Below are 23959 nucleotides of genomic sequence, written 5' to 3'. Positions count from 1 at the left end.
TATGGAGGATATTCTTCACGGGCGGAGCAAGGAAAGGGGTTTTCAGTAAGCTTCAACCTTCTTTAGGAAAAAATATATTTTTACCGAAACAAATATCTCATTTGTAGCTGCTCATTTGAGTTAAATAAATACTAATTCATTTCAAAACGAATGAGAAAGTGGCCTGGCAGGATGTAACAGGGAATTAATTTTGTCCATAAAACGGGCACTTAATATTGGGCCCTCTTTTGGCAGACATGTCATTCATTTCTTGGTTGTGCAGCCGAGGTGCCAACATACAAAGTTTATCCCGATTGCTACATAGCAAATATTTCAACCCTTTTCTTGGGTTTTAAATTGAAAAAATACAGTTTAAAGACAGTAAAATATTATTAAAGTACTTGCACGCTTGTGTGGGGCCTACATGATTGTACTCAAAGATGTCGATACATAGCAAACACTAGGCAGACATTACTTGTTTTGGCCCTTGTTTGCTTCAAGTCCTCTCCTGTGTTGTGTAAGAGTTGTGTGCCTTTTATACAGTTTGTGTTATTTGAAGCGAAGTTGTTAAAGTGTCTTAAAGTTGAAAATTAATATTTTTATTTTATAAATCCATACATCACATAGGGTCCCTTGCAAAAAGTGGTTTATCGGAGTATGGAAAATGAAGAGACGTACCGATAAACAACTTGCACATTAATATCAGTGATCAACTCTGTCATTCAAACCATCGTCCCAAAAGAAAACTATTTGTATCGACAAATAAAAGATGAACATTTTCTGAGTTTAAATTATTTCTTTTTCCTCTTTGGTGTTTAGTGAAGACACATAACAGCACTAACAAGCTGTGTTTCAACTGAGACATGTCAGAGACCTAGCAGCCAGGGGTGACCCTTGTCACCCAGCACAGTAGCAGTGATCAACCAGCAAGGATTGCATAAAGGTAGGGAAACCAGTTTTATCAGCGAATGCCCAAATTCCAGCTTTTCTATGTTTTTCCCATGTATGCTTGTTGGGGGGGGGGGGGAAGTAATTGTGAGTTTCTAATCTTTTTTTTCACTATACACTTTTATGGACTATGCATGAAGCTCTTTTGTGGAGTGATGAAACAAATGGACCCCTGGCGCAGTTTTCATTGTCAACAAGGGTACTCCGTCAAGGCTAAGCAAATAATATAAAATAAGCAAGCAATAGTGAGGGATGAATGCTTGATTATTGTATGGGTTGTATTATTATAAAATAAAGTGCAGTTTTATGCTTGGCTAAACTATTTGGGTACAGGCCCTATACGACGCATGCCAAGGTAGACCGAAGCTATCAAACATGACTGTTTGCAGTGTGCTGCATACATTCTCCCGATTCATTTCCATTTGTAGGAGTTCTGGTCCATGTTGTTCCTGCTAAAGCCTGACGTCATCTATCCATCTTCTTCTCTGTCTACCTATTTTCATTTTCCCTGACCCGAGACTGGGTGTGTGTGATTGTTGAGGCCCAAATTCACGGTCAATATGAAGAGTTTTATCTTCGTCGTGATGACCATAAGACTAGTTGTCACTTTCGTGTCGTCGGTGCCAAATGAATGCGTGTACTTTACCGGCCAGCTTCCTCTCGGTGAAGGACTCTTTCGGTGGACGGTGGACCCATATTTCATCCCAGGTGATATCGTCACAGGTGGCTTAATTTGATTATTGTACATTCAACCAATATATTATTAAACTTTTATCAAAAAATGTACGTCATTCGGACAATTAAATTGCTCAAAATTATTATGACGCTCATGTAATTTTCATAAATGATTTAATATGAACAAAGGTGATGTAGTGCAAATGTAGAGGCCTTTTTCGTATCCGTGTACAGCACAGAGGAAGAGAAGTTAAACCAAAACTTTCTGTCAGTCATCTTCATTCAGGACCAGTGCTTTAGTTGATATTATGCCTAGTTCTGTACAACATGTTTTTTTCCTGTAGCTAAACTTTTATTTGCAAATAATTATTGTTATTGTACTTTGTGTGAAAAAGCCGAATAAACAGTAATAATAATAATAAATTAGTACCATGATACTTTTTAACTCTTTAAACATTGTAAACAGTTAAACGTGTATTGGAACACAGATTTTGATGATGAGGATGTTTCGCCCTTTTTGTTTGCAGTTAGTGTCGTGAGTACGGACGGTGCGTTGTTTTCAGTGCATGCCGTTCAAGGGTCTTTATCGAATGAAACCGGAGGGAACTCAAGTTTTGACTGGGTGGACTGGCAAGTAGCCCAATCATTCTCTGCAGTTGAGTGCCAATCAAGCGGAGATACTTTGCTTGCGAGGGCATCCCGCTCAGTTCTAAGTTTTTCCGTTTCGTTCATTGCAAACGTCCCTGAAAATCAAACAGTTTCCATTAGGTAAGGGCTATTTAAAATAGACTCTATTGATTTGTTATGTACTCGGAGTTATGAAAACTGGCAAACGTTTTTTTCTGTGCGTGGAGTTACTGTTTGGTTGTTTGTTTGTTTGTTTGTTTGTTTGTTTGTTTGTTTATTTGTTTGTTTGGTTGTTTGTTTGTTTGTTTGTTTGTTTGTTTGTTCGTTCGTTCGTTCGTTCGTTCGTTCGTTCGTTTGTTTGTTTATAGATAGCTTTGTAAAGTATGCGTTTATAACAGACCCCTTGCATAATATTTTTCGAGTGGTCTTCCACTCTTTAAGATTTAAGTTTGCATTTTTTTGAGTGATTTTTCACTCTGTCCTAGAGTGAAACCCCTCTAAAAGAGTGAAATAACCGCCACTCGTTTTAAAGAGACATAAGGGACAACTCGAAATGTAAAGAGTGTTGTTTTTCACTCATTTACATTAGAGAGTAAGTTACCCATGCCCACTCCTCAATTAAGGGCACCGTGGGGCTGACCACGGTGAGCCCCGCAAATGACGTCAAAGCTGTTCGAAACGCACCGGTGGTCGACCTGGCCGGGGAAGCTAATCGAACACACCGTATGCAAGGGGGATATTAGACAAATCCCGGAGGTCGTTGACGTGTGGGATTGAAGGCAATTTACTTTAAAAAGAACAGTCCTACATGTTAAATGCAAACAAAATCATATTTATTTACTGTATTATGATTTTTTTTATCATCGTTTGGTTTCCAGTGCGGTAATGCTCAAAGACCAATTGTTATACCTTGCATCTTCCTCTTCAGTATCAAGACGTGGTGAGTCAAGTATTTAACATTACAGTATTTTCTAAATCTTTTAAAGATTGAATTTTCCTGAAAGTACAAATCACTTGCCATTGGTTGAATATTACGCAAGCTTTACAATAAGTACAGAACCTCAACAACTTGCCTTCGTTATCCATTTGCCAACCATAAAAATTAACTCACCCACTTGGTTTCTAGCGTGCAACCTTATAACATTTAAAATACAATTTCAGACATGAAAACCTTAGAAGTTGCTGGGGTCATCAATTATGTAACAACAATCAAAATACGTAACACTCAGGCCACGAGGGTCTCATTTAGGCACTATTGGTAATTACTCAAAATATATGTTAGCATAACAATTTAAAAACAAATAACTTGGAAAGCATTGTGAGAAACGGCTCCCTCTGAAGTAACGGTTTTTGAGAAAGAGGTAATTTCACACAAACAATAAAAGACTTCAACTGAAGCCTTTTTTAATGCATCGGAAAGCACACAAGGTAATGCACCAAGGGAGTTTTTCTGTCACTTCTCTTGCAATAATTCGATGACCAATTCAGCCAAAAATTTCACATGTTTCTTGCATAATTATGTTTGATACACCAGGTCAGAATACTTGGCAACTACAACCAAATGTGTCCAGTGCCTTTAATTTGGATCAGGAAATCGATACTTTTTGCATAATCTTTGTTCTTAAGACTCTAATTCCAGAACGTTTCAGAGGGGAAGTTCATGATAACCCAAGGAAGCTGGGATGGATAAAATCGTCATAAATTATAACACTGTGTGATTTCTGTAGAAAATGTTGTGAATCTTATTGTCCATTCTGCTAGTATAGGTTTTCTCGGCCAATTTCGGAAAAAGAGCAGCCAATTTAACCATCAAGCTATTCTATTTCGCGCGAAATCGAATGCTACTGAAAAGGGTCATTCGATTTCGTTTTATTATTAGTCAAATGTAATGTTGCGTCATTCGATTTAACAAAATAATCATTCAATTTAACAATTCATCAAAGCAGCGTTCAAATTCGCAGTCGCTTCTTGAGGCGTGTGTGTCTCGAAAAAGAATGACGATACACTAAATTGAACATAGTGCTAAAGGAATTTGACTCGACTCAAAACGAAATTGAATGGCCGAATTCTGAATTTGAAACGCAGTAACAACTGGAGAGGCAAAACAGCTTTAATTCGAACGCATGAAAATGAAATTGGCTGCTCATTTGCCGAATTTGACCGAGAAAACCTATACTAAAAAGGGTCATTCGATTTCGTTTTATGATAAGTCAAATGTAATGTTGCGTCATTCGATTTAACAAACTAATCATTCAATTTAACAATTCATCAAAGCAGCATTCAAATTCACAGACGCTTCTTGAGGCGTGTGTGTCACAGAAAAACAATGACGATACGCTAAATTGAACAGAGTGCTAAAGGAATTTGATTCGACTCAAAACGAAATTGAATGGCCGAATTCTGAATTTGAAACGCAATAACAACTAGAGAGGCAAAACAGCTTTAATTCGAACGCCTCAAAATGAAATTGTCTGCTCATTTTCTTAATTTGACCGAGAAAACCTATAGTAACCGTTGTTATGCTTTACTGGGTGTTGGGTGGCCTAGTGAATTCAGTCCGCTGGAGATTTAGTCCCCCAATAGGAAATTAACATTAGGCTGCTTGCAGTCACGAGGTTGATTCAAAAGAGGGCACTATCAGAAGAAGTTTGTGCACAGTTTGCCATTTATAAGGGACAGAATATCCTGCCACACCGGTAGTTTAACAACACTCAAAGATACAGTACAATACAAATCAATGCTTTCTCATTTTCTGATCATCGTTTTATTTTGTTTTTTTTACTCCTATAATATTACCAGCCTGTGCTTTTTCACCATGTCAAAATGGCGGAGTGTGCTACCAAAGTGACGTCTCTTTGAGAAGTTATTATTGCAGTTGTCCGACAGGTTATACGGGCGACAACTGTGAACTGGGTAAAAAATAATGACACACCGATCCATCAAGCCCCGCCCACTACTCACTTGTTTTATCACAATATAAGAATACCACTAGGTGACGTCTATTACCGAAGCTGTGATTGGTCAAACATTGTGGGGGCGGAGCTTATTGGACCGTTTTTTAAATGTGCCGTTAGTTTGATTGTAACCCATTTGTGCGTAATAGACTGTGAAAGTCTTGCGCCTTACTCAAATTTGTTTTTGCCGTTATGAACAAAGTAGGTTTTGAAAACATGAACTCGTTACCAGTCTAATGCACAGCCATGGACCTTCTTTGATCCTGACGACATTGCCCATTGATAGAGCTTAAAATATTGTGCTAGTGTTTATTTATTTTTATATTTTTTTTGCAATTCAGGTTATAACAATATGTTTTCTTAATAAGAGCTCATATCACAAACCACAAACAAAATATATAATATTCAAAGATATGTTCATTTTTGACACATCAATATCATTAAAGACTCCGTTTAGGTTATAACTATTAGGTTACAACTATTAATAAGAACTCCTAGTTATCAAAAACCACAAAAGAAAAAAATATACAATATTCAAAGGTGTACTCATTTTTGACACATAAACATTTTTTTTAAAGACTGCGTTTATTTCATTTTGTACTCAGCACTAAACATGAATGATGTTCTGACTCTTGTCCATAGATATATGTATGTGTCACATGAATGTGAGCTCTCAACAAAATGGCAAAGTTTGCATCATTGAAGATATGAGTTGTAGTACAAATGACTTGCTCCAAGAGTTGTCACAAGTAGGTATAGCTTCATCATACGAATCTTGTTTTTAGAAAGTGTATAATTGTGAGAGTCTAGTTTTGTTTAGAGGTAGGCCTCTGCATTTAGTTTTTTTTTTAAGGGTTTGGTGAGTCTTCTGTTATGAAAGTGTGTATTTATGCGAGGCTTGTTTTGTTTTGTTTTGGGTTTTTTTTTAAAGTATGTATTTACAACTCTATAAGTAAGCCCCTATTTGGCGAGTTTGTTTTGTTTTTGTTTTTAACAAGTTCTGCGAGTTTGTAGCTTTTTTGAAGTACATATTGAGCAATTTTTCTTAAAGTATATATTTTAAATGCTTATTATTTTAAAGTATAGCCTTTATTTGGCAATTTTCTCTCTGAAGTACATAATTTATTTGGCAAGTCTTATTTTCGTGAGTATGCAATTGATGAGTCTTTTCGACCTGTCACTTGCTGATGGAGCCTTAAGTTGACATCTACTTGTGAACTCAAAAGAAAAGTTATGAAGGAAGTTGTGTGCTGATATATATTTGGTTGCCAGATAGATTTTGTTCTTAAAAAACTGTCTTGCTACATGTTCTATACTACCGCGGAGTAGATTTTCAGAATTCGAGAGACTTCTATAGTTGAAATAACTGTTCTGCTTTTTAACTATACTACCTGATGGGCGGAAGGTAGCAAATCGGCTGGGGCTATTATCACAACCATCACCAAGGTATAAATTATAAATCAAACCCAAATTTCCCATCGCACGTTTTTATTTGAAGGTTCCCATCGACGACGAAAACGTCGAGCAGGTTTCTGAAGCTCTGGCTAATGTGACGAGTCATTCCGGAATTAATGGCGAAGGAATCGCTTTTGTGGCACTTATCCTGGAGAACATCGCGGAAATAGAGTCACCCTCTACACAGGTACGTAGATGTAAAGTGAACTAGTAGAAGTCCTTATTAATGTTTGCCTCTGGGCAAGGGTTTGTAGATTTACAATGTGTCCCTTGTGGGTTGGTTATAATTTGCAAAATGTGTGGATTTAATGACATCAGATTTCTTGTTTAATCTGCTTCCAGGTAACCGAAAACGTCATCAACTCCGTAAACAACGTCTTGAATGTCCCGGATGAAAGTTTTTCCTCCAACCGATCGTCTTCAGCCACGATTCTTGAGGCATTCGAATCTCAGCTATCGTTTGCCAGAGATGGCATCAGTATATCCATGGATAATCTAGCAGTAGAGGTTTTACCATCAGTGAGTCTGACTAACAGTCTGGGTTTTGCCTCTATTGCTGAAGATGCTGACACACCGGTAGATGATACATTAGTGAACAATGAAGAGGAATTGTTCATAGGATACGGGCAGAGTATTCCTGAGAGTTTTGTTGATGAGGCTGAAGCATCTATTTTGATACAACATAATCAAACAGCCTTATTGCAAGGTATGATCAACCTCATGTTTGCTACAAAGTATGCATTTTTAACGACACCAAACATTAGGTCAGAAAACAGCTTGCTTCGCAAGCCCACCCCTTTTTTTTGGGGGGGGGGGATATTTTATTTGAGTGATAGTTTGTAAGTTGCATTGCCCGATTTTCACAAATTTTGTTCAGTTTAATACTTTCCCCTAACGAATTTTGACAGATGGGGTGCTGTTCAAAAATAAACAAACAAACCAAACCAGTCGCATATGCAACGTACAATGTAGGCCTACACAAGAAACTTAGAAATGCAAAATTATTTAATGTACACCTTTTAAAGAGCAGTTTTCAAAAGCAGTTGTTTAATTCTATTTTGAGGAGCAGTCATTTTTATTTCCAAGACCAGATATTTTTCACTTCGAGAGCAGTTGAAAATAGTCGCTCTTGAAAATCAAAATAACTGCTCTTGGAAATAAGAAACAACTGCTCGGTTACAACGGGTGACACCCAGAACCCAAACCCAATCCTTAAACCACCCATCCCCTTCTTGTTAAGAGCTAAAATGACTTTAAATAGAGGTGATCCAATATATTTGCAGGTGATTCATCAAATAAGTCTGTGTCGGCATTCTTCGTCGTGTATGCAAACACCATTCTGTTCCAGCTAAATGACTCGAATCTCAAATTAAACAGCCTCGTCATATCAGGAAGTATTGGTGGAAAAGACAAACAAGTGACGAATCTGGCACCCTCTGTGGTTACCTCATTTAGACCGCTAAATGTAAGTTGCCATGGCCAGTAGTTCCATACAGGAACTGAAGAAAAACAATTGAATTCAATGAAAATGAAGTGTAGGCGTCCCAAGTTCAAATTATACAGATAAACAATGGTTATCGAAGCGAAACCTAATTCCATACATTTAGCAATTATTATATTTTGTAATAGCGATCACTTCATGTGAAGTTTCAGATTTATTTTTCAAAAAGGTTGCATAGAAAGATAAAAGGTCGATAATTCAGGTGGTTAACAGTGGTACTCATAAACTGTACAATGTGGGTGAATATCAAAAGAGCAAAAAGCACAATATTTGCACGAAAGTGGCAAGGACACACATGATGACGACTTATTTATCACAAAGACGTTCTGTCATTGTTGAGAAAATTAATAGGATGTGACGACACAGATCATAAAAACGCTAAGGAATTGACAAACCTACAAGTGACGCAAACATTGTCCATATTTTCTCACGATAAATATAAACACCCCATAGTTTGCATTATTTACTTTAAAAGTTCTAATTAATTAACTAAGTGTGGCTTCTTGTCACATGTTCGTCACTCAGTGACGCTCCTGGCCCTGTAACATAACGGTATTTCCTGCAAGATGTGGGACTATGTTTGAATCAAGAGACCTAATTCTGATAGCACCATGTAATGTTTTACAAGGTGCTGTGGCGCACCTATCTGGCCGATAGCACAAAAAATGTTGAATTTGAGTTGTTGTTTTTCAGAAAACACTTCAAGGGCAAGCTGTCTGTGTCTTTTGGGATCCTACTTTGGCTGTTGATAACTCTGCTGGGAATTGGTCGACAGAGGGCTGTAGTCTGACTGAAGACAATGGAACGAGTGAAGCTACAGTCTGCCACTGCAATCATCTGACAAACTTTGCTATTTTGATTGTACGTATTCTTCTTTTCAAGATCCAGGAGTAGACTTGAGTTATTTCACTAAAGTTGATTCGAATTGCTCGCGAGCTGTCATTGTTTACTCGTTTATAATTCAACATCAACAGCTTAAAGGGAAGGTGTACGTTTGGTAATCACTCCCATAATTAAAATGGCAACAAAGACTTACTTTACTTAGTAAAAAGTACAAGAGCTTTTGGTATTTAAGCACTTTGAGAGTCTTTTCACTTTTAAAGACAGTGTACACTATTGGTAATTGTCAAAGAGCAGTCTTCTCACTTGGTGTATATCAACATATGCATAAAATAACAAACCTGTGAAAATTTGAGCTCGATCGGTCGTCGGAGTTGCGAGATAACCATGAAAGAAAAAAAACCAAGTTCTAAATATGAGGTCTCGAAATCAAATTCGTGGAAAATTACTTCTTTCTCCAAAACAGGTCACTTCAGAGGGAGCTGTTTCTCACAATGTTTTATACCATCAACCTCTCCCCATTACTCGTTTCCAAGTAAGGTTTAATGCCAATAATTATTTTGAGTAATTACCAATATTGTCCACTGCTTTAAATAATGTGATTTTGCCATGGCAACACAACCCAATAAATTTATCTCACTGTTTTATTTTACTTTTAGAGTCATGGAGGTAACATAATGGATCCAGTGCTTGATATATTGAGTAAGATTGGATGTGGTATCTCCATTGCAGCTCTCGTTCTTACCATCATAGTTACAGTGATTACAGAGTAAGTTTTGACAATCAATGAACTGTTATTAATAACACCGATGAACAATAGAGTACAAAACAAATCCTAGGTCAGTATACATGACATGGCAAACTTTTGGGAAGGCTTTGAAGCCTTTAGCATAAAACTTGCATGACATAATAAATCGTTAACAATCAAACCAAACCGAGGATAAGGGACATGTTATTTTTGTGTACAATGATTATTGGCACACAGCTCTCTTCTTGGATACAGGGTACACGACCAAGATGGTGGTAGCATGATGACATTGACTCGAAACAAAGTATTTTAAACAACAACATTCCTTCTTTCTTAATTTAAGAGACATGTCACATACACCCCGGAAGACTTTGTTGAATTTGTGTGTGTCTCTCATCTTGCTCTATGGAGTCTTCCTTGGTGGCATTGAGCTGATTCAACCACGAGTGGCTTGCATCATCTTCGCTGCTCTCATCCACTACTTCTTTCTCTCATCTGTCTGTTGGTCATCGGCCGAGGCCATTGTTTGCTTCTACCTTCTTGTGCTGACCCGCAGGAGTATGACCAATGGTTATCTGTTGCGAATGATGCTCTTTTGCTGGGGTAAGATTAAATGGGAAACTTTAATTCATTCTATCATTGCACAAAAACATATTACGACACGGCTAAAGATTGATTAAACTGATGTAACCTAGCGACTTCTTACATCGTCGAACATTACAGAATTGGTTTTGAAAACAGTTGCTGGCAGTGTAAGCACTTTATGTAATCCACCATTGACGAACCTGTAGAAGTTCGACCTGTAGAAGAGATCGATCGGCTCCTGGGTTACGAGAGAATAGTGAAAAACCTATTACAAATTTTGCATTGCATCGATGCCAAAACAAATGAATAAAACGCTCAGTGAGCAATAAACTCATAACGCGAAATTAGTTCATTTATTTCTCATCAAATATGAAATTTCAGACAGAAATATTTCAGGGGATGTTTTCTACTATCATCAAAATTACACCGTATAAGTTTAGGTAGATCTGTGATCTTCACGATTTTTGTTTCCTACCAATTCTGTAACGTTCCTTTCAGAGTTGGTGAATGTTTTCGAAAATGACATTATCTAATTAATTTTTCTGTTTGCTTTTCAAATATTTATCACACTTACACTTTAACGTTTGCATTGTTTATATCAATTGAAGGCCTCGTTTCTCTGTTTTTGTCACTCAGGTATTCCTGCGGTTATTGTGTCCGTCACAATGGCTGTACCTTATGGTATTGCTGGACAAGTGAATGTTCCGCGTGACAAATAGTAAGTTGCTTTCGATCTAAGAAATATTTTATTTTATAGTTCCCAATGGAAATGATGGTGTTGCAAATGCCAAGTCTGACTCTAGCATTAAGTAGTCTCACAAAATCCAAAATCAACTCCGCGGCAGTAGAGTACATAGCAAGACACTTCTCGAGAATAAGCCTATTTAACATCAAAGATGATTTTTATTATATCTCTTTTAGTTGTTTTCTTTCTCCTGGGAATCCAATCTACTTTGGTGTATTGCTGCCAGTTGGAGCACTTCTCCTCTTCAATATCTTCATCTACATTCTAGTGTTCCGTCGGTTAGTTTGCCAGCGCGTCGACAGCAGCCTGACTCGTCAAGAGACACGAGCAGAGCTCGTCCTCCGTCAGGCTCGCTCTATGATCCCCATCGGTATTCTCCTCGGTGGAACATGGATCTTTGGTTTCCTGGCCTTTGATATATTCACAGCGACTTTCCAGTACATCTTTGCGATTCTGAACTCTCTCATAGGCTTAGCAGTGTTTGTGTTATTTGTTCTGTTTCGCAAGAGTGCTAGAGAATGTATGAATACATTTATTTGTTGCTCAATGACAAAGAGGGCTCATTCTGAAGGCAGTCATCCTACATCAAGGGACGGACAAACCAATAGTGGACATACCAATTCTACTGGACTTTAACTCTCTTTCGAATGATTACAATGAACATTCCATATAGTTTAGAAATTGCATACTGTATAACAAAACTAAGCAAAGCTGAATGACATTTACGTAGGTCGTAAATAGAGAGAACCATTTAAAATATAGATAAACAGCAAAAAAACAACAAGGTATGAAACAAAAATCGGCAATGATAGAAACAAACAATATACAATTAGAAAGTTATAAAATATAATCAATTATAGTCGACATTGGTTTACGTTATAGACCACATAAATTATTTTTTGGAAACGATTTTTTCATGAAGCTTTGTCGAGTGAATAGTCAAAGGTGACACATTGTACAACACTGCATCGAATTTTAAATTTTGTAATGGAGTAAACAACTAGTTTTGGTGCACTTTAGAGCACCTTGTAGTTTTACGCTAGTGTCTGTAAGATGTTTAGTATAACGTCACAGTATTATGCTAATGTCGAATTAGAATAGGTTGAGTAAACTTCAAGATGTTCAACTGGTCCCTTCAACAGCTCTCCGTTGCTAAAACAATCATACAACCAATAGTGTCCAGTGCCTTTAACACCATAATTGTATAATACAAAAAAAAATACAAACAAAATCATTACTTAAAATTGTTTATTAGTCGATAAAAATGTTTTAGAAAATAGTAAAGGTGCAGCTTAATTTTAAGCATGGTTTGTCTTTCCAGTTTCAATACTCAACATTTCTTCTTACAATAATGTAAATACATTTTTTAAGCCTCGGTCTGAAATAGGCCCTGGTATGTGTTCTTAGAAACTATATCCCAAAAGCAATGATTGTGTGATCGTGTTTGCTTTTTCGCTGGGTTAGTTGAACTTGTCAGGTATCTTTTGTGTCAGTTTCTTTGTTCCCACTGCATTCCTGCAAACCACTTACCATAACAATACTTCCGTGGCAAACTCACCTACTGATCTATTGAAATTTTTACATTGGGAATTCCCCGTCTTTCCCCGGCACTGGCAGCTTTGTTGTGTTTAGCCACGACCTACAAATCAGACAGAAATATAGGAATCGCGGTTCTATTCATCGATAAAAAAATCCGCTTGAGGCATTAACAATGCGTTCCCACACTTGCCTCACTCTCAAAGGTAAATAAAAAAACTATAAACTAAAGCAATAAAAACCACATAGTGTATAGTTTGGTTTGAAGGTTACAGCAGATTTCGACAGAATAAAGCATTTTGAGAAAAATTGCACTTGGAAGATGCTTAATGTAAAAATAGGCCAATAATGTAAAGCGCATTGATACGGTTATTGTGAACTGCGCTATATAAGAATTGGTTGTTATTATAATTATATCCACTTTTATGCCCCAGAATTTGAATCTGAGAAGCGTTATTACTCAGATTGTGTATTCCTATAGTATGAGTTATTCTTCCTTCACGGACATTATTATCGCTCCGGATTTCAACGGTATTGCAAGAAAAAAAGGCGACCATTTTGAATTCAAATGTTTATATGTTAGTTTATTTGCATTATTATCATTATAAATAAACCAATCAAACGGTTATTTAATAAAAACTTTGCCCTTCAGAGAAGCTTTGCCATTCAAGGGCACGGTTGCTTGATTTTGACCTTGGTACTTAACCACACCTTTAACATTAGCTTATACTGAATGTATAAATGGAAGCATTGAACCATGCCAGCAGCCGCTACAAAGACGGAACGTGTAAAACCAGATACAACGTCGGTTTAGAAGAATTGGGATGTTTTGTTGATTTTCTGCTGTCAGTCGTTGAACACAATCATTAAGTTTAGCTTCATCAAAACACCATAATGGAGTGCAATGTTAAGATTTCTACCATCTTGCTTTTGCTTATTCTGACGGTACCACAAGAAGGGACTAGTCACCCGGATGGAGCACCGATTGAGGCTTGCTCTACGTTGATGCCACAGCACCGTGGCACCGCCCCGCAGTCGAGCGAAACCATCCCTTACCAACTAGATACCGACGGTGACACTTACACTCCTGGGGGAACAGTTAGAGGTTGGAATTAATAGTGTTATTATTATGCATGATAGTTTTCTTTTAAAAGTAGCATTGTATGCGTTCTTTTAACAACATTGCAAAGACTATCTTTAAAAGGATCTTGAACACGATAAAAAAATTGATACGTCGCTTCGAGTCGAATCTTCTCGTAGTGTTCTAGTTATTAGAAGCCTACGTCATTGAGGTACGTCATCAAAAATGACTTGCATAAAACTGTGTATGGAAAATCTCTCATGAATCCCGATTTAAGTTTTCTCATGAATCAAGATATGGTATACAACATTGTTGATTTTGCAAAACTGTGTATCATGACCAAACTAATATTAAGGTAAGGTACCACATTAATAATGATTTACAAAACTGTGGTCACGGAGTGAGGTGACTGGCGTTAAAGAGCTGTACCGTCCGCACATTGTCAAACCAAGTGGTCGCAAAAATATTATTTATGACAAAGTGCATTAAAAGAGCAGCCCAAGTAGTCACGGAATGAAAGGAGCACTCGATCCATTGGCACAAACCGTTATTGCAAGCTTCGTTCAGAATGTGGTCAACAGTTTGATTGAATCTTCAATTGTTAAGTTCCTCTATAAATTATTAACTCTCTGACCTTGAATATCATTTTTTGGAGGGCAAAGCTATTTGCAAAGGGTAGGCCAACCCCCTTGAAAAAGTCTAGCTCAACAATATAACTCATTTGAGACACCTGGAAGTGGTATTTTTCAAAATAAAGCTTTTGTCACTAATATTATATGTGTTTTGATGAGTGGAATGTGAACAAACAGTTAACAGTTAACTAAGGTTTTAAAAAATCAGTTCTTATGTTATTTACAATTTTAAGAGTAGACCCCGACCCGAGAGGGCGCTGTTCGTGACGTCAATCGAGGCAGACTTTGCCTGTAATGCGTAGAGTAAACACAATTGCAAAGTACATGTACGGACCAAATCGTGAGTTTGTACGTTTCAAAAAAAAAATATGTTTTTCCGGCAATGCCGACCGGGTGTAGGCCTATTGCTGCTGAACGCAGAACTTTTTGGAATGTACCAACTCACGACTTGGACGTACATGTACTTTGCACGTATGTTTACTATACGCATTGCAGGCAGTCTGCCTCGATTGACGTCACAAAAGGGGTAGTCGGAGTCAGCCCCCCAAACAACTTTATATATATTTTAAACATATAAATCGTAACAAACAATTACTAAAAAAAAATGTTTTATTGTTCGTGAGCATATCCTCTTATGTTTGAAAGAAAAAAAAATCTATTTCCAGGTGACTTTAAGATAAAGTACTGTGAAATTACATGGGGGAAATAAGTACAGATAAGTACAGAAGGTTATTGTTCTCGGAAATTCTAATTCTTATGCCCTTGTCTATACGCACGTATTACATAGGGGGGGGGGGTCTACTTGCATATTGTTTATGTCAGTGGCAACGAAGGAGTTCAACCAGGGCTATAGGAGCCGTGACACATAGTATAATCCTCCAGGTGTTTCAAATACTAACACACTTGGTAGTTTAAGAAGCCGGAATGATCTGATGGTTATGTCTATAGTTATTTTTTTGTTTTTCCTAGTTCGTCTGCTGGTCACAGAGGATCCTCGATATGTTTTTTTCCGGGGGTTCATTCTCCAGGCTCGTCGAAGTGATGACGGTACACCGTTCGGATCTTGGCAAGTACCGCCAACAGATGTTATCTTTTGGAGGCACTTGCTTTGTCCTGATACAGACTACATAGAAGCAACGATCACCCATATCGACAACACAGCTAAGTATCGACCGCCAGACTACTTCACTTGGACCGCTCCCAAGTTAGTCCAATCAAATCCAGAGACCGTTGATTTCGTGTGAGTATACCCACGTTCATTAAGAGCTGCACATGGCTGCTTATAAATACAAAATAATAAGAAGAAGCTAAGCACAAACAAAAATGTTGCTTTTTACCAGAATAAGATCAGCAGCTATCACCATTTTTGTACTATCACGAGTAGGCCTACAAACGGTGGAAGTGGACAATTAACATTATTGACTTATTGCCAAAAATGGCCCAACTACAGTTTGAATTAATTCTAAAGAAAAGTAGGCCTAGACCTCTGAGGCCAAGATGTGAAGGGATTGATTTCCACTGGGTTTAACCTTTCGATACTTTTAAAGTACTTGGTATTCGGTCCCACCCTTTTAATTAAAAAAATATATATATATAAAAAGGTCCTATATCAACAGCGCCTTCTACATGCTTTCAGTCTTTATAAGCATTAGCAGTACCTTTTGTAATAAGTTACACGATAGAATTGACAACAAACTTGGTGTTTAGAACAAGTGCCTAAATGACTACACACATGTACCGTTTACAAAAGGACGTTGCCTCATTAATGTGCGTTGCCTTAAACTGCAAGACACAGGAAGAGGTCACAAGATTCGCTACCCCAACTTGTTTTGGACATCCAAAGTAATAACTAAGACGGGCGGGCGTAAAAGCCAAGGGGGGGGGGGTGCATTCACTTGACTTCCACGAAGTAAGTATTCCTTCTTCCTTGTACATGCTCGTCACAAAATCCGTCAGTGAAAAGACGGCGTTAGTTTCCTTTTCTTTTCGGAATTGGGAAAGACCAATAATGTTCAAACGATAGCCAAACAAAACCCGTTAACAATTTACTACGCCGATGACTTAACAAGGAGAAAAAGGACAAACAGTAAACAAAAAATAATGTTTATTCAATACAAATAATGAAATTGGTTACTAAACAAATTACAAACGACTTATCTAGTGACAATAAGAATGTTTTTGAACTAAGCTTGGATTTATGTTTTTGGTGGAAGGATATATGGGGAATCGCACTGGGACGGGAACATCAATGGGCGGGAAGCACAACTCAAACGTCTTACCCGGATGTCCCAAGCACTTGAAGACTCTACTATTACTAGACGTGCACACTCGGGTTCCTTGTACTAAAAAATAGTATATGAAAGGATTATTTTTTTATTGAAAATCGATTGTTTGTGCATAAAGGTTCTATTGTACATTTCCTTCCTCTCACCCACCGAAACGTTAAATAGCGCCACCATGAGAGAATCCTATACTCACCAATCTATGACTGTTTCATGTATCTTGTTTGCTAAAGCTGTATGAACCACCCCCGCGCTATCGCCGCTCGCTCGCTAGCATTATTATTTTTAATTGTAAATAGCCGTAGGTTTAGAACACATGTTTTTAATGTTTACAAACTGCAGTTAGGCGTTCGTGCCAGCTCGCTAGCTCTATTTCTACCTCCATGCTCTGTTGCTGGTAAGATGACACTTTTCTTTCAAAATACAACTTACTTTCTGTCCATAATGAAATAATTTGAGTACTTGATATCGTAGGAGGTCCTGTTTTCGAGGTGTCCCTAAAATCGTGGCAAATCTTTTACCTCTCTGTGCGCGATGTTTAACAGTCCCTAGCTAGATAGATAACAAATTTGTGGTTTTATTTGCCAAGCAAAGAGTCTCCTCTCCCTTGACCAAAACTTAGAAACACGTAAGGCTCCACTGGATATTTGCACTTGTGAATGCAAAACGTTTGGTATTTTAGGCATTTCTACAAGGTATAAAAATTTGTCATAATCTTGAGGCCATATAAAAATATTTGCCCACCGAAAAAGTTTCATCAAACACTATTTCATTTTCAATACACAATTCATGATGATCAAATCATGTGACTGAATATTTTGCTGAGCATTCTGGAAAAAAATACAGAGGCTTAAAGAAGCCATGTGCCTTATATCATTTTCTAATATTTTTGGAGATTTTTTTCTTAACCCTCCGATCAATATTATTATTTTAATATAAAAAATTTAAACGATCAGCTTGTTGATTCAATTATCACTGTTTGTTTATCACTTTATTATAAATTTTAAGAGCAAAAAAAAAGAGGAAAAAAATTAATAAAAATCAGATTTGAAAGCCAATGATTATTCACACTTTTTATTAAATTATTTATTTTGTTATTTTTTGCAAATTACCATGGTAATTTTAAAATTTCATTAAAAAATATTTTGAATAAAACGAAGACAACTGCTGGCTATAAAGTCATACACAGAGTCTCAAAGAACACTTGTAGTCACTGTAGATGTTTCTTCCATGTATGGTTTCACCGGGAAACCATGCTTTCTTTTTGCCGTGAAAACAGGAAAAACTCAAAACAAAAGGGGCCAGTTGAAGTCATCGAAGATCGGTGTGTAGTGTGAACATTTCAATGTCCATCAAGTTTTAATCTATGTTTGCATACTTCATATTAACAAAAGAAGGTAATTAGGGCATCGGTTGATATATGGCATCATTCTTTTTTTCCCAATTCAAAGAAAAAGGCATAATAGCGTGAAAACTGGTAAGCGGAGGATGCAAGGGGAAAAGGCTCCAATCAGTCAGCAAACTTTCCCTCAGTAAGAGTCGACTCAAAAAACACAATAATTGATATATATATATTAATACTAATAGCCTAATATTAATAATATTTCATTTGTTTTGTGTTTTGTCTTGTAGTTTTTTTTTCTTTTTTTTTTTGGGGGGGGGGTTGTTGATTGAGTAAGGCCTACTTCTAAGTTCTATCTAACACTGCAGTAATAACAGTAACCATAGTAACATCTAACTAAGTTAGTAACTAACTTGGATCCACTACACTACACTAACTTAAGTGATTGATTGAAATGAATTGACATAAAAAATGACAAGTCAACAATAATGATGATCTGATCGAAATAAAAAAGGAAAGGAAAGGGGGTGTCAGATTTGATTGTCACCGGTGTACTGTAACCTCAGTCATAATTCTACTCTAGCATTCTAACTAGGAGTTAGTGTCATCATGGAGGAATATTCCTCCATGGTGTCATTAAAGGAACACGTTGCCTTGGATCGGTGGAGTTGTAAACATGCCTTGAAATCGCACGCTTTTCCTTTTACCTCGTCGACAAACATGGTCGGTGGCCATTTATGGGAGTCAATTCTTTGAGTACTCCTTGAATTGACTCCCATAAATGGCTGACCGTGTTAGTTCGCAAAATAAAAGGAAAACCATGTGTGGATCATTGTATTCTACTTTTAAAACATCTTTCTAACCATATATGAATTTTATAACAGACGGTTACAAACACTTTCTATAAACCTTTAATGTTGATTGGTATGCACATATATACAAAGTACCACCAGGCTAGACCCAGAAATTTGTTGTTATCGATCGGTCAGTCTCTATGACTAGTATACGAGTCCGACCATGGAGGTAGCCCGACCGTACTCCTAGATAGCCGGACGAAACCGAAATAGTTCTAGGAGTAGCCCGACCGATAATGACAATCACAAATTTCGAAAAATACTCCTTTTTTTTCGCAATTTGTCATTATCTATAATGACAAATAAAAACAAATAATGACAAATAAAAAAAAAATAAATACATGAGACGATAGCGGAACGAACAGCTCATAGTTCTAGGAGTGGTATTAATTGAGCTAGCACTAGCTACAGCAGGCTGAGTTAGTGAAGACTAATTCTGTATCTTATATTTTTATTATGCAGAGCTTCAGTGGTCTACAACTTTACCACATATTGGGTTAATCTGCAGAAGTCAGTCACACTCGGCAATAGTAAGTAGAATTAGAAAAGAACAAAATGAAATGTGTAACATTTTAAATATTGACAAAGGGACTAGGTTGAGGCAAGAGATAATGTTATGTAGCCCTGGTGTCATGAATTTGATGAGGGAGACCAGTCGACCGCCTCAGGAACTAGTTTGTCAATTTCCAGTACCGAAGGGAGCTAATATCGACTAGTCACCCAAAATAAACCATGTTATATTTGTTTTACTATACTTCATACATAATTCAGTTGTTTGGAGCAAGGGAAAATTACGACTGTGAAATAAAATGAACCATGATAATTAAGTGTGTTTTGAGTCGCCTGGTCCATTTGGATATGTTTGCAGTTGCATAGGAGGATGGACAGGAGATACATGTCAAACACCTGATGATAAATGTTCATCTAATCCTTGTTTGAACGGAGCCTCATGTATTACTCAGGACACTTCCTATGTCTGCCAATGTCCACTAGAATGGACCGGACAGATTTGTGACACACGTAAGTCATCTCACACCATTTAAACTTCAGTCCTTACTATTATAGGAAAAGAAATTTCTTCTTCTTAATTTTTTCATGAAAAGCAAACAATGCTGAGTTGACTGTTGACATTTCCACTGACCCACACAACTCAAAGTAGGTTTGTATTCGTTCATTTAGCTCTTTGTCTCTTGGTTGTTGGTTCTCACATGCTGCCCCACGCCTATGGAACAAATTGCCAGCACTAGTAAAATCATCTGTTTCTTTAACACACCTTAAGAAAAACCTTAAGACACATCTTTTCAACCAAGTATTTGAGAAAATGGTTTGATTTCTACCCTTCGATGTTTTCTTTGATAGTGCATTTGTATTGTATTTCTCTTCAACATGTTCTGGATTTCTTCTTAGCTTAGGCTTACGTTTCAATTTTGGTTTTTGTACATGTAAATATTATTCTTTGTATTTAGCGCCATGAGCACTTTGATGGATTTGTGCGCTTATAAGTTCTCATTATTATTATTATTATTAATATGACTGAACCTGGGTAGCATTGCGGAGGCTACTTGAATGCATGTCAAGTCAAGTCCGAGTTCACATGTGCCTATAAGCCCACTCCTACACAGAGTTGTCTTAAAGGGATTGTATAGAGGAATGCAAAAACAAGTCATGTATACACTAATTATGTCTAAAATTTAAGTCAGGACATCATAAAGCTTTAATACGGCATATTCATTGTCTAGTTCTTAAAATTCTAAGAGGGACATTTGACACTAAGAAAAGTCAAGTGTTAAGTCAATAGGAAAAGGAAGAATAATAATAAAAAGTAAAATAAAGATCTGGACGATTACAATAGCTGTTTTGGGGGGAACAGCTTATTAAAATCTGGACGATTACAATGTTTTTACAGTAGCTATTCAACTATTTGGCTAGATCCAGAAATACGTCTGGCAAGCAGAGGAAATTAGTACAAAAAAAACAACATTACTCGTGTGCCTTTTCCAAGCACCAAGCAATACATGTAGCTCAATGTGAGTTTTTTATTTATTTTTTCTCCAAATAACAGCTAGCGGTAATGTGAGTGTCTGTGAGAGTAATCCTTGTTTGAACGCGGGAACATGTTTAACATCGGTATCTCTAACATCGTACAGTTGCCGGTGTCAAGCTTCATTTACTGGTACAAACTGCGAAATTTGTAAGTTGACAATTGCTGTGTTAAGTTTCTTTTCAATACCCTCATTGTAGCAAACATGTCATGTGGCTTAAGAGGACTGATCAACACATTGAATTGAAATTCTGGTGATTAAGTCATCAGGGTGTGGGTTCAAGACCAAGTCATGACACTTGTGTCTAATTGAGCAAGATGATACTTGTATTCTATTGACCCCTTGCACGCGCGTCACACGCAGCGACTGATGCCAAAATGGTGGTCAATAGGTTTTTTCGTTTAAAATGCTAACTTCACTGAATAACACACGTTGACATTGACCGTTGACATCCAAGATTATTCTGATGATGACGTCAGGTGAATGGTCAAAAATTTTTTTTTTTTTAAATGGAGCAATATGTATTTGGTTACGTTTGGCTCACCAAAACATGTAAATTTTTTGCAGTACGCTATTAACGGGTATACATGTAAAGTGAGTGTTGTACATATACATGGTTGCCTTAATGACAAAGATACTATTATAACCACATGAGTTAAAAACATAAGGTGTATGTTTTTGTTTTTGTTTTCCAAATAACAGTAAGCGATACTGTGAGTGTCTGTCAGAGTAGTCCTTGTTTGAACGAGGGAAGATGTTTTAGATCAGGAGATCTAACGTCTTACATTTGCCAGTGTCAGGCTCAATTCACTGGAACACACTGTGAAAATGGTAAGTTCTCAATTGCTCCATTAAGTTTCTATTTGAAAAATCAAGTATAATAGGCCACAAGGGAAACTGACTGCGTTAATGTGAAATGTATTGGGATTGAACAAAGAATAATTTACTTGTGTGGTATCTGAACCAGCAACCTCTGCCGTCGAATTCACTCAACTCTTCCTTATTTAGGATTAATCTTGGCACTTAGGACGAGTTAAGTTCCAAATCCATAGATGTTAGGACGTATTGAACCCATCCTAAGTTAGACAAGCGTTTTTTTTTTTTTTTCATTAAGTATACAGGTACCCTTCTACCCCAGCGTACAGTTTGTTTACTCGTGAATCAATAGCATCGTTGATGAAAGTTTGAATAATTTGTTTCAATATTAACAGTTAGCGATGAGGTGCCCGTCATCTGTGACTCCTATCCCTGTGAGAACCAGGGATTATGTTTGAGTTTCGGAACATCGTACAGTTGCCAGTGTCAGGTTCCATTTACTGGTACAAACTGCGAAATTTGTAAGTTGACAATTGCTCTATAAAGTTTCTTTTCAATACCCTCACTGTAGCAAACAGATTCACCATAAACTTTGTGTGTCATGGGTGAGCACAAGCACATTGAAGTCATATTCTGGTGGTTAAGTCAATAGACCTTTTCGCAAATACCGGGGCGCGCGCGTAAAGCTTGGAATTAGGTGCATTGTGGTTCAGCTGGTATCCAAATTTGATCCATATATATCCCACAATGCACCTCATTCAACAGTCTGCGCTTGCGCATTGGTATTTGCGATAAGGTCTATAGGGTGTGGGGTTCGAGACCCAGTTATGACACCTGTGTTCTTGAGCAAGACACTTAACCATTGCTTCGTCCTTCGGATGGGACGTAAAGCCGTTGGTCGCATGCATTGTGTAACGCATGTAAAAGAACCCAGTGCACTTATCGAAAAGAGAAGGGGTTCGCCCCGGTGTTCCTGGTTGTGGCTGCTTAATGCGCCGTAGCACCTTGTAAACCCTTATAAGGTGCTAAATAATTGGGTCTCAGAATTCATCACAACAATAACCTATCTTTCTGAAAGTTTGTATATACTCAGCGCCTTGAGTACCTTGTTTAGTAGATACGTGTGCTATATAAGACTTTGATATTATTATTATTATTACTTGTGTTTAATTGAGTAAGAAGCTTTAATATAATTGCTTCTTTTTAAATAACAATAATAAAAGTGGCTCCTTGTATACCGCTCATATCCCTCACTCGGTGACGCTGAAGGCGCTTCAGCTTTTTAATATTTTCCTGTTTGTGGAGCTTGAAGTATGAAGCCAATTCCTTTACATAGCACCATATAATGTTTGACAAGGTGTTGTGACGCAATACGTATGTAGCCAATCAAACCAGGATTCTGGGGCGAACATCTTCCCTTTTCAATAATTGCACTGGGTTCTTTCATGTGCGTTACACAACACACGTTACCAACAGCTTAATGTCCCATCTGTTCAGGACGCAGCAATAATACTCGAGTGTCACGACCAGGAGTCAAACTCACACTCTGCTGAGGAGAAACATAAGAACTTGAGTCCTGTGCTTATTTTCGCTCGACAACGGCACGCCAATGGATTGATCATGTTTTGGTTCAGTGGATGCTTTTCTCTGTTGTTGTCAAATAGTATTCACAGGAGTCCAGCGTGAGATACTTGACAAATATTATGCAAATTTATACTGAATGCATGTTAGGATATAGTCGTAGAATATAATCACAAGGTGAAATCGGGATTGTTCCATTTTTGGAGAGTGAGAGGTTTGTCTCTTCCCCTTACTACTAGAGGGTACTGTCAACCACAACCTGCTTCCAACCAGATAGTCGCACAAGCATCTTGAACCAACACTAACAATAAATCTGTTTCCATCTTTGTGCAATAGATACCAATGTATGTGCAAGTGAACCATGTTTCAATGGAGGTATCTGCATGGATTCAGTGATTACTTTCCGATGTCATTGTCCAGCTGGTTTTACAGGAACTCTGTGTGACACAGGTTAGTGAAATGAAATAAATCATCACCATTCCAAATGAAACTTTTATCAATGGCATTGAAGATTTAGTTGGAGGGCGCACTTTTTAGCCAACCCGTGATGGGCCAATGGCTAGCAACGTACATGCGTTGTCATGTACTCACTCGAACGGCTCGTTTAAAAGTCGGCCATCTGTACACAACTTTTATTAAGAGAAACCTGATCAATGAATGAGGCCCTAAAGTTGGACCCTATATTTAACTACGATGAATTATGAATCAAGTTCAACTCTGTGTGTCTGACTAAAGT

At 37.4% G+C, this 23959-nt stretch overlaps 2 protein-coding genes across 3 annotated transcripts in view; both read left to right on the top strand.

Annotated features, from left to right (window-relative positions):
* The first annotated feature begins 904 nt into the window (after positions 1–904).
* Positions 905–12267, top strand: LOC117292206 (adhesion G-protein coupled receptor G6-like). 2 transcript variants are annotated; one of them, XM_033774170.1, is made up of 14 exons: positions 905–922; positions 1356–1650; positions 2130–2370; positions 3108–3169; positions 5029–5142; positions 5826–5932; positions 6682–6825; positions 6981–7344; positions 7922–8103; positions 8833–9000; positions 9639–9748; positions 10071–10330; positions 10949–11030; positions 11234–12267. In XM_033774170.1, the coding sequence occupies exons 2-14, from the start codon at positions 1488–1490 to the stop codon at positions 11691–11693; spliced, it is 2457 nt and encodes an 818-aa protein (XP_033630061.1). In that variant the 5' UTR covers positions 905–922; positions 1356–1487; the 3' UTR covers positions 11694–12267. The 2 variants fall into 2 exon arrangements, with proteins under 2 accessions (XP_033630061.1, XP_033630060.1); XM_033774169.1 differs by lacking the exon at positions 905–922 and having other exon boundaries at positions 1283–1650.
* A 1220-nt stretch (positions 12268–13487) lies between these two features.
* The window catches only part of LOC117292854, a 31605-nt gene continuing 21133 nt past the window's right edge, over positions 13488–23959 (top strand). Inside the window, exons 1-7 of the mRNA XM_033775024.1 lie at positions 13488–13698; positions 15276–15546; positions 19247–19314; positions 20847–20975; positions 21529–21657; positions 22038–22163; positions 23560–23673. Coding sequence (XP_033630915.1) covers positions 13488–13698; positions 15276–15546; positions 19247–19314; positions 20847–20975; positions 21529–21657; positions 22038–22163; positions 23560–23673 — 1048 coding nt within the window. The remainder of the gene's footprint in view (positions 13699–15275; positions 15547–19246; positions 19315–20846; positions 20976–21528; positions 21658–22037; positions 22164–23559; positions 23674–23959) is intronic.

Source organism: Asterias rubens, chromosome 7 (assembly GCF_902459465.1).
Source record: "Asterias rubens chromosome 7, eAstRub1.3, whole genome shotgun sequence".
Lineage (NCBI taxonomy): Eukaryota > Metazoa > Echinodermata > Asteroidea > Forcipulatida > Asteriidae > Asterias > Asterias rubens.
Note: the sequence above shows the minus strand (reverse complement) of the source record. Positions and strands in the feature narration are given on the sequence as shown.

Coding starts and splice junctions, on each gene's coding strand:
- LOC117292206 (XM_033774170.1), top strand. CDS start 1,488: ATGAAGAGTTTTATCTTCGTCGTGATGACCATAAGACTAGTTGTCACT. Junction 2,371..3,107: donor AATCAAACAGTTTCCATTAG/GTAAGGGCTATT, acceptor TTTGGTTTCCAG/TGCGGTAATGCTCAAAGACC. Junction 5,933..6,681: donor TGCTCCAAGAGTTGTCACAA/GTAGGTATAGCT, acceptor TTTTATTTGAAG/GTTCCCATCGACGACGAAAA.